The sequence below is a fragment of the Zootoca vivipara genome, chromosome 14 (genome assembly GCF_963506605.1).
Source record: "Zootoca vivipara chromosome 14, rZooViv1.1, whole genome shotgun sequence".
NCBI classification, from domain to species: Eukaryota; Metazoa; Chordata; class Lepidosauria; order Squamata; family Lacertidae; genus Zootoca; species Zootoca vivipara.
The window spans coordinates 31,230,496-31,241,819 of NC_083289.1; the positions used below are offsets into that span (position 1 = coordinate 31,230,496).

The following is an 11,324-nucleotide window of genomic DNA, read 5'->3' on the forward strand; positions in this document are numbered from 1 at the left end:
CTAGTGTTATTGGAACATTACTGGATGAATGCACACAAAAAGTGTGACACTTCTCAAACTGTTGAAAGTTGTTTGCGATTCTGACTGTAGAGCAGAGGAGCAACTATGAGGCCCAGAAGACACCCCTCTGAAAGATCTAATGACTTGTTCCTTCATAACCCTTGTGACAAATCACTTCTGGAATTATGTGGAGTTTCAAAAGGATGCACATGGGTGCTTCAGGAGAGTAAGGAAGGGAGTCTTCGAAGGGAGGGGCTGAACTGGGTGATCCATGGGATTTGCTCCCACAAGATTTAGTGATGGCCACCAAGTTGGTTTGTGTTAAAAAAAGGATTAGATAAGGCCAGTGCTTCCCCCCCCCCTGGGGGTACGCATATCCCTAAACATTTTGTGAATCTTTGTACTTTTCTCCATTTACTGTATTTATTTTTCCCGATTTGAACTACTAAATGGTGATTTTCTTGAGTCAAAATGAGGGAACTCCTAAACATTTTTAAAGGAAAAAGAAAAGCACTGGATAAGGCTACCAATAGTTACTAGCCACAATGGCTGTGTTCTGTTTCCAGTGCCGAAAGCATTATACTGTACCTCTGAATGCCAGTTGCTGGGAATCACAACTGAGGAGAGTCTGTTGCGTTCAGGTCCTGCTTTCAGGCTTCCCAGAGGCATCTCATTGGCCACTGGGAGAACAGGAGACTGGAGTGATCCAGCAAGCCAAGCCCTTCCTATGTTCTTATGAGGTCATATTTTATGCTTTATAGCACTGCAAGGAAGGCCTGTTTGGAAAACTGAGTTGCCATGAAGGAAAAAGAGGGTCCGCCCATTTACGCGATCTTTATTTTGCTACTCATTTCAGGTAGGTTTTCCAGTTCTTATTCCAATAATTAACATAATCAAATGCATCCAAGTAAATATTTACACAGTGAGCAAAACAGGCACATTTTTTTTCTGGCAAGCTTTTGTGGGGCTAGAAGGTGAGTCAGCTTTTGTGGGGCTAGAAGGTGAGTCATCACATTCTTTGAGAGCTAAAGCAGTGACTCATGGCTTTTTATGCAACTGATGAATTGCCCAGTGTGTAATGTCCAGTTGATTAATCAGTTCAATCAAACATTTTTAGCTATTTAGAAAGTCCCTCCTGACAGAGGTAGCTGGTTCTTAAAAAGTGCCTCAAATTACTTTTAATGGAAGTAGTTAACAAAAAATGACGGCTGTGGCAAGCACCATATTGGAAGGAGTCTTCTATAAATTGGGGAATGGGGAACGTCCTCTGAAAGAGAGTTCTGCTGTAACACTTACTTGAATAAGCTAAAATCAAAGCAGCTGTGCTTCTACTTCAGAGTTATTTTTTAATTTTTTTTTTGCTTCTGTGCAAATTTATGCAGAATTGATTACTTGGCTAAAACCAGTCTCCCCTAACCTGGTGGTAGTCTGGTGGATTGGCCATGCCATGACTAGCTCAGCTCCATTCATTTCAATGGGTCTACTCTAAGTCAAACATTGTTAGATACAACTCCATGTGATTAATCCACTAATATTTAATGAGGTGACAGCCTTTGATTGCAATTCTGTACACATGTACATGAGAGTAAGCACCAACAAACACAATAGGAACTACTTCTGTGTTGCACTGTTCAGCTGCAATTCTATACTCACTCACTTGGGAACAAGGCCCAGTGAATGTATTTCTCAGTAGACACGAGCAGACTTGTGCTGTTAGCTAAATTTGTTGCAGTAACAGCAGACCATCCTGGAGATTCTCTTAACTTGTGAGTAAGAAACATTTCTCTCTCTTGCTCATAGCATTAAAATTCAGAGGGGCTGGTGGTTCTGGACTAACAAAAGAAAGGACTGCTATGTCACACCACTAATTAATCTGTGGGACTCCTTGCCACAAGATGTGATGATGGCCTCTAACTCAGATTGCTTTGATTCAGTGGCAGCCAATGTGATGTCCTATAGATGTTGTGAACTACCACCACCGTTATCCTTGACCGCTACTCACAATGGGAATTGTAGTCATAACATCTGGAGGGCGCCATGTTGGCCAACCCTGCTTTAATCCTTAAGCAAACTCTTGGAAGACTAGTCCTTCCACATGTTCTAACTATTTCAAATTGCATTTCAAGGGGGCTGGACGGAAGGCAGCTGGCATGGTTATCGCTCTCGCCGATCCTACCCTATTGCTTTGAATCCAGTAAGTATGGGGTGGGGTGAACAGTGGCAACATGATCCATTTGCTGTTGGAGTTAATTTGCCAGTTTAGTGTCTGTCCTGAAAGCAGCACCATTTATTCAGAAGAAGATCTTGCCAGTTGCATCACAGGTGAACAATGACTGAACAATTCAAGAGCAGTGTTTATTTGAGTACTCTGATGCAACATTTCCTCTCTCTGTGTGTGTATGTGTGTGGGGATTTTCTTTCCATCATTGTCATTTCGACCCCTCCACAGCACTAGCTTTTTAGAATAGATCCAGCTCTATATATGAGCAATATGCAATCCTGATTTTCTGAACACTTGTCTTTTTCTTCTTTTTAATCAGTGTCCGGCCTTTCCAATATGTAAGTAAGATCAGTTTTACTTTTATCTTATCGGCACAAGAATGAGGGTCAGGGGATTATAGCATACTGGTAGTAGGTGGGAAGGAGATAATTATCCAGACCCGTGACCAATATCACACACAAGTTAAGCTGAACTCAGAGCGCTGTTTCAGAATAAGGCATTAACGTAATGATCTATTTATGTGAAAGGCAGTTCCAGCATCCTGGTTCTTTGTCATATGGCTCATCCACCCTTCCACTTGTCTCATGCCTAGAAAGAATGGGTTTGAGTGATTTCCCCCTTGCACCACTTCTTTCCAATGGAAATGATCTACAGGTGTAGGAATATGAGGTGGTAAAATCATTGAATTGTAGACTTGGAAGGAACCCAAGGGATTTCACCCAACCCCTGCAATGTAGAAATCATAGCTAACCCTGAAGTGGAAGTGTGGATTGCACCACTTCAGGTTACAAAATGCTCCTTTGAGTGCTTTTAAAGAAAAACTTTCCTCCAAATCAATAAATCAATCAGACTTTATTCGACCATCAGTCAGAAATAAACATTTATCCATACAAAAATTAAAACATCAAACCTCTAAGGGAACTTAAAACTTAAACTGACAATAAGAAATAGGCTATACATGGCATCTCCCACCTGCACTCTAAAACAGTACAGTCCATTCTGCTAGCTGAGAACTCTGCCAGCTCTTCTGGCTAACAGGCATTGAAACTTGATGCCTGAAAGTTAATGGAACATTTCCTAAATTTCAACTATGCTTGTTCAGAGTATGCCAAATGGTACCCCACAAGAAGACAGTAAATCTGCACTTTTGCTTGTCCTGCCACTTTCCCCCAGGGAAAACCTCCTCTTTACTACTGAATGGGAACAAATGTCAATTGAGTTTTCCACGAATTGACATTTGGTTGGATTCAGTGGTAAAGAGAGGGTTTTCCTGGGCAAAGAGGCTGGGCAAATGGAAAACCACTTGGACACATGCCCGGAAAGTTTGGGAGAAGCGGAAGACCTCTTGGAGCTGTGCTTTCTAGGCATGGGACAAGTAAAGTGTAGACAAACTCTATGTGAGGCTTTACTGCCGTCCTGTGAATGGGGCTGTTGTCCAGGGTGCTGAAACTGCAGTGGCTTGAGATGTCTCCTAACTAAAGCAAGGAGGGTTGATTCATTAGAGCCATAATCCAACCCAGACTCATTTGTGTTGCATCAGTTGATTGAAGCATGTATAGCTCTGCACTGGGTTCTGACCCCCCTGTTTCATTGGATCCGGCAGCCTCATAAGATTCATTTAAGTTTACTGATATACCACCTACTCAATAAATAAATACTATGTTTTTATTGCTTCTGGTTACAAGCCAGGCGTCAGAATTGGCAGGCAATAAAATGACCAGAATAGAAATAAAAGCAACAAATATAAAAACATTGTGATTATTTACATTTTGTCTGTTTGTTTTCACAGCATCAACCTACTGCTCTTCCGTCAGCAGGTACAGGCTAATGGGGTAGAATTCTAAGTTGGCTAGTAGCCATTGATAGCCCTCTCCTTCATTAATCTGTTCAGTCTCCTTTTAAAGCCATCCAAGTTGGGAACACATTCCATAGTTTAACTGTGTGAAGAAGTAATTTTTAAATCTGTCCTGAATCTCCCAACATTCAGCTACAGAGGGCCCCTTTAAAGTCATTAATTTTAGGGTCTAATTTTTTTTTTAGCCTATTCACTACTGGGCCAAATTCAGGGTTATTGTGTTAATTCACAAAGCCCAAAGGACTTGAGCTCTAAGGACCATCAGATTCCTGCCTCAATCACTGAGCACTTTTGATGGGACACTTTTGGTGGTTTCCTGCATTCCTGAGTTTTGGTTAGGCTTTACCAGGGACCGAGCCTTTACGAAGCAGCAGGCCCTGCCCTGTGGAACTCCCTGCCAGTAGAAACTAGACATGAATAACCCCTGCCTACTTTCAAACATCTGTTGAAATCTGTATTATTCAGGCAAGCCTTTGAATATGATTTCCACCCCCCCCCCCAGTTTTAACGATGCTTTTATCAGAGTGACTGTCGGATTGTATGTGGTATACATGTCTTGCTGTATTTTCATGATGGGTGCAATTGATAACTATTTAAATAAAAAAGAAAGTCCATGTTAAACACACTGCCTGAAATGAATAAGGAGCCCCACCCCATATACTGTGCAGCTTTTAAAAAACGAAAAGCAGTGTGTTGGCAATACAATCTAATGTGAGCTTACTTGGAAGGAAGTGTCACTTTGTTCAATGAGGCTTACACCTATGTGAGAATTGCAGGCTGAATCATTTAATCATTTCAGTAGCCAAAAGTGAGTTGAAATTTATTTGCCTGATTGGCAGAATTATCTATAACCTTGTGTGTTTCTTTATACAGGGCAGACCTAAACTCCACACTTGAAGAACCATGCCAGTTTACACTGCCACAGTATGCTTGTGGCTCAGCAGACCAGGTATCTTTGCCAGCCTTTAAATACCCCGAAGAAGGCAGTATGGTATATAAGGTCTTGCAAATTTGCTTATTCAACAGCTCAGATTCTGCAAAGTTTATCTTAATTGATTTGCCATAGAGCCAATGCCATGCCAGTGCTTTGCTTCAACTTAGGAAGCTCAATTTTTGGGAAGCTTCCACTGAGTTATCAAATAATGTTATTTAGGAAACTAAATAGACCTGGAAATGAAAATGCCAGACATAGAAAAAGAGGTGGGAGAAATGGTTGTCAAGAGCAGAGAAGAGGACTGGTTTAAGGGAAGGATTGCACCTATTAAAAGATATGTAGCTAGTGTTTGGGGCTTGAAAGAGCGCCTCCTTTTGCTACTGCTAGTGCAAATAATTTACAGAAAATGGCACAAATACATCTTTTGCTCTACAGATCTCCAACCTGACGTCAAGTGAGCTGGCCTCCATCCTCAAGTGCTCCATCACAGACTCTGAGGCCCAGCTGGACCAAGGGGCTTTCTTGATGCTCTTTGAAAATGTTGGCAAAGACACACTCCAGGCAGCTCTGAATGAGATAAATCTGCAGGTAAGTAGTACTCTCACAAAAAGCTTTTTTTTTTGGTTATGCAAAATGGTCCTACTTTTTTGTGTGCTGATTGGACCTCTCTGGTGGACACTAGGATCTGTTGAAGCCAGTGGTGCATCTGGGCTTGGGTAGGTAGATAAGGTGTGTAGGATAAGGGCTGCTCCTTTGGAACTAGAATTTCTGACCTGTTGTGCATGCTTCCCTTCTGCTCAACCTGTATGTTTGCCAATGGATAGCTCTAATTAGAAAATGACACCCCAGAGACGTTTTGCAGGGAAGATTTTGCAGTGAGACCTGGAGACCTGTACAGAATCATAGGGCTGCAAAGGAACAGAGGGTCACAAAGCCAAATTTCCCTGCAGCTCAGACCACGATCTCTTGTGCATTAGCAACTCTCCCATCCCCAGGATTTTAACTCGTGTAACCCTACTGCAAGCAGAGAGCTTAAAGCTGAGCAACTGAGAATTATAAAACTAGCGTTGTGTGTGTGTGTGTGTGTGTGTATGTGTGTGTGTGTGTGTGAGCGTGTGCATGCAGTACGCATCGTATATCAAGATCTGCATTGATTGATGTTGGTGCCTGTGCTATTTTGAATGGTGAATAAGCTGGGTCACCCCAAGACGTTTTGTTGCCTGAGCTAAGGACTGGAGTGTGCTGTCGCCCTGTTTCACAAACAGAAGCTGGTTGGAGTGGCAGGGAATCTCACTTTAGCACTGTCAGTGTGATAGCATCCTCCCTTTGGCTTGAGGGCAGTGAGCTAGCTTAGGGGGCATCGAAGAGCCACAGTTCAGTTGACCAGGACAGAGAAAAGAAGAGGCTTCTTCAGTGCTGACACGCGTGTTATAGGTTCGCCATCACCGACATAGTTAAACTATGGAACTCACTCCCACAGGAGGCAAAAATGTCCACCAACTTGGATGGTTTTAAACAAGAACAGGACAAATTCATGGAGGAGGGGGCTATCCATGGCTATTAGCCACACTGACTATTCTCTGACTCCACAGTTGGAGGCAGTCGTGTTTCTGAATAGCAGTTGCTGGAGAGGAGGGGGCTGCTGTGGCACTCAGGCTCTGCTTGTAGGTTTCTCATGGGGACCTGGTTGAACCCTGTGAGAACAGGATGCTAGACCAGATGGACCTCTGGTCTGATCCAGCAAGCTATCCTTCTGTTTTTAAATAACAGCCACGTGATGTGTAGCAATAAGTTGGATACGTGTTGCAAAAATAAAGTGCCAGGTGAACCCCACTTATCTCTCCTCCTTGAGCACCAGCTGTTCCACATTTCTGTTCTATTTAGGTCTCTGGGGACCAAATCTCACTGCCAGCCAAAACCTTCTTGCTGAATGCAGCATGGGAAAAGATCAAGGCAGACCCCCGGGTCCAGAGCACAGGCTTCCTTGCCTCTTGGTTTCAAGACACGATGCACTCCTACCTGGCAGCGATAAACTCCAATGACCTAGAGTGCATGACTCAGCTTCCCATCACTTGCGATGGCTTCGCTACCCTGTAAGTGACAGCTATTAGTAAGAAATCAATCTTTGGAACTCCCTGCCTCCTGACATCAGGCAGCCACCTTCCCTGATTGGGGAAAAACATTTTTGTTTAGGCAAGCCTGTCCAGATATGTATAATGTTGATGTGTGTTTTAAAATAGGTTTTAGCTTATTATTGATTTCATTTTATTTTTGAAGAGTCTAAGTAGTTTTTCATTGTTTTTCACTGATAATTTCATTTTCCCCCTCCCTTTTTTTTTTGTAACCCACTCTGAGGTTTTTTGTTTTTTACAATCAAGAGCACAACTCAATTCAATTCAATTTTATTTACGGTCACAGACCAGCTCACATACAGAATCAAAAATCATAAAACTCAATGATGTAGCATTAAAATTTACATGGCAGGGACAGTACACGTGTATCTATTACAGCATTTAGAATATGTAAATTAAAACTGGGTCACTAAAATATAGCCTAAAATTGCCGTTGGGGGCCTTAATCCTTGTGGTGACACCACTTGTTCCCTGAGTTTTATGGCAGTCGCACAAAATTTGGCTACTTTTATCGTAATCTCAGGGTCCTTATCTTCTACAAGGAATTTTAGGCACTGGGGTTCGGATTCATTTGAGAAATTTTGCATAACAGGGGAAATTAAAACCCGGCGTATGTCACTGTAGAAACGGCAGCGTAATAAAACGTGGGAGGCAGTTTCTACCTCCGACATACCGCAGGGGCAGACTCGTTCCACATATGGTTTACCTGCGAATCTTCCCTGCAGGTAATCAAGAGCACAACATTTAGAGTTACCAGCTAAGTTAGCAGCTGGTTCCCTCTGGTTCCCTCTCAAATGAGATGAGAATTTCAAGACAGCTGTAGTTGCAGGATTCGAGCAGATGTTTAGATCCTGAATACTGCAGTCCGAAAGGTCCTTTGCACAAGAGATATGTATGGTTGAAAGGATTCACAGGGATGACCTGAGTTATATCTAGGGCTGCCCTTGAAGGCTGTTTGGAAATGGCAGCTGCTGCAGAATGCTGATGCGGATGAGGCCTGTAGATTTCTCGGTCCAATTCAAGGTGCTGGTTTTAACTTACAAAGCCTTAGTACCAGGATACCTGACTGGCCACCCCTCCCAAAAAGAACATCACCTGAGGCCCTTCTCCTTGCACCCCACAAGAAACACCTGAGGGTGGCAACAGGGAGAGGACCTTTTTGGTTGTAACCCTCCCTCCCCAACACTTGTGGAATGCTCTCCCAGATGAAGCCTGCCTGGCACCACCACTGACAACCTTTTGGTGCCATAGTAAGACTTTCCTCTGTCTGGGCATTTGATTGCATTTGAAAGGTTTTGAAGCCTGGTTGCACGAGTTGTCTCCAGCTAAGCTCTACTGAGAGTAGACTCAATGAAACAAACTGGAGCTGGTTATCATGGCCATTGTTTTTGGTGGGTCTTCTCTGAGTAGGACCAGCACCGGATGCAACCCCTTGTCCCTCAGAGGCTGCCCTGTGTAAGGTATCAAACAGATAAAGCTAACAATGCCTTTAGATGCTTATTTCCTTTCTTGTGTCTCCCGTCATTAGTGTCCAGGCTCTGGACAGTGCATATTCTGGGATGGACAGCAGCACAAAGCAACAGGTTGCCAACTGGATCGGGAGATTCCTTACTATACACAGTAAGTGGGGAATGTGCTCCCTCTGGTCCTCCTTTCACAAGCTGTCAAGAGTCATCACTCCAGAGAAACTCAATCTGAGCCAGCAGAACAGCTGAGGGTCACATGACTCGTGGACCTGCAGCCATTGAACAGCCCTGTATTGGACAGGACTTCCTCTCTTATTTAGGGATGGACAAACCTATCAATGTTGGTTTCTCCTGTTTTCTCATTTTTCCAGCTTTATATTCAGCTCACCTTATTCCTGCATCTTGTTGATCGTTTTTCTTTTTTTAAAGAAAGGTCCAGATGGAAATTCATCTGCATTTTGTGCAAATTATTTCTCCCAATATTTATTGAGTGCAAATTTATACATGTTTTTGCAAGCAAGTATTTCCCCCCTTATGTGATGCAGTTGTTCCCATTCAAATATTATTATATTCATTGTTGTGCAAACCTTTCAGTTGGAGGGGTGCAAAATTTCAAAGGGTGACTGTGTTTTGATTTTCTTTTGGTTCATAAACTGCAGATTAGGAATTAGGGCTTGGGTAGGTGGAATCTTAAAGAGGAGGACATCACACTCTTGCCAACCTCCAGTAGGATGCATTATTCTTAATTTCATTTATGAACCACTTATAATGAGGCATCTCAAAGCGATTTACAATAAAAAAACATATACAATATAAACAACCACCTGAAATACAAATACAATTAAAAACAACAACAACTACATGATTTATATACGTAACGTCAATTTCAACTCCAGTACATATACTGAGTGGGATAATAGTCCTAGTCACTTCATTAAAAATTGTTCCATTTGACTCTTTGAAAAATAAAGGTTCTTTTAAAAAATCATTTTATTCTTCTTTATTTGATTATTATTCATTAAACTACAGCAAGGGAGGAAAAAAAGGCATTGTATTACATTGATAAACAAAAAAGAGAGAGAGGCAGAAAAAAACATAATCTAGGTAAACAAATATCTTTCTAGTCTTTCATTTCCATACAATGCATTCCAGTACAGGTATTCACAAATTTGTTCCATCTCTCCCCATACATTCCATTTCATCTCATGCTTTCTCTTTTCTGGATTGCACCAGTCAGTTTATCCATCACTACCAGCTCCACACATTTCATTAGCCTTTACCAAATAGGTGGCAGATTTTGGTCCTTCCATTTCCTTGTCCACACCACAAAGCTCCTTTTGATGTTGCTTTTCAGCCTGCCCAAAGAGTTCACCCAAAGAATGGATTCAGAGCAACTGGAAGAGTTTCCTGAACAACGCCTCATACAATGACCTCACAAAGGCTTGGAGTGGATTTGAAGGGGTAAGAAAATCAATTGCGTTTGTGGCTCTGGAGAGTAACTTACTCCAACCACAAGCTATGGAATGCAACTTGAAGGCTTCCTGTCGGGGTGGGGGAAGGCACTCGGCATGTGCTCTGAAGTACTCTGGCTATATAGATGCTGCTTCACAAAGAAAAGGCAGGTGCTCAGAGGCACTTCTTCTTTATGCCCTCCTGACAAATACATAGGCTCCCTGTGACGGACTAGATTTTTATTGGGGGGCATTAGAACCATTGTATATGGGGAGGGGGATAACCTTCAGGGACATAGGAATTGGCCTTATACTGAGTCAGATCACTGACTGGCAGTGACTCTCCAGGCTTTCAAGTGAGGACATTCCCAGCCCTACCAGGAGATGCTACTGGGGATAGAACATGGGACTTTCTGCATGCCAAGCAGATGCTCTACCACTGAGCGATGGCCGTTCCCCATACATTCTGTGCATGCTCAGAGGGACCCTAGTCCTTAGAGGAGCTATCGTTTTGTCCATTTAGGACTGCCTGCACCAAACTCATGATTTCCACCCATTTTCTAGTTTGCAGCTTTGGATGTCCTGACGGCCTCCCAGCTTGCCCAACTGACCATTGCTCGTGGTGCCCTGGCCAATGCCAGCCTGACAGAAGCTGTTGCCCAAACCCTCCGCAGCCAGAGCATCCGCTACATGGAAGATTACTTGACTAAGTTATCACTGTTGCCCCTGGAGCCCTCACCTGACCGCGGAGCCAGCTATCTGTTGCTGGAGACCGTTCTGAGGAAGGTGAACGAGAGCTTCCCCGACCTCTGCTCACCCTCCTTGAAAGACCTGTTTCAGGTGAAACTGATGAGGTTCCTGCCTGTAGCTGATGCAAAGATCCTGGAGCTTTTCCCGACCAAAATTGGTTGTACAGACTTCCGTGATATGTGAGTAGGCTCAGGTTGAGGGTGGGTGGTCCATGGGTTGTGCTTGATGGAGAGAAGTCCTCTAATGGAAAAACTGTCAGAGGTAGAGATGTCTGCCCCGTCCTGTGTTTGTCACAATGCAGCAACCGAAAATAATAATAATGCAATTCTAAGCAGCATCAACAGATGTCTAGTGTCCAGATTAATAGGACCTGCCTTGGTCAGATCCCTCCTGGAATACTGAGTCCAGTTCTGGGCACCACGGTTTAAGGAAGCATACTGACAAGCTAGAATGTATGCAGAGGAGGGAGACCGAGAAGATCAATGGTCTGGAAATCAAGCCTTTTAAGGAACCAT

General features: G+C 43.1%; 1 protein-coding gene across 1 annotated transcript; it reads left to right on the forward strand.

The window, feature by feature from the left end:
• Positions 1 to 798: 798 nt before the first annotated feature.
• LOC118092683 (uncharacterized) lies at positions 799 to 10,992 on the forward strand. Its single transcript, XM_035131061.2, has 10 exons — positions 799 to 856; positions 2,127 to 2,194; positions 2,541 to 2,559; positions 4,011 to 4,038; positions 4,950 to 5,025; positions 5,446 to 5,598; positions 6,895 to 7,103; positions 8,671 to 8,762; positions 9,963 to 10,069; positions 10,624 to 10,992. The coding sequence occupies exons 1-10, from the start codon at positions 799 to 801 to the stop codon at positions 10,990 to 10,992; spliced, it is 1,179 nt and encodes a 392-aa protein (XP_034986952.2).
• The last annotated feature ends 332 nt before the right edge of the window (positions 10,993 to 11,324 follow it).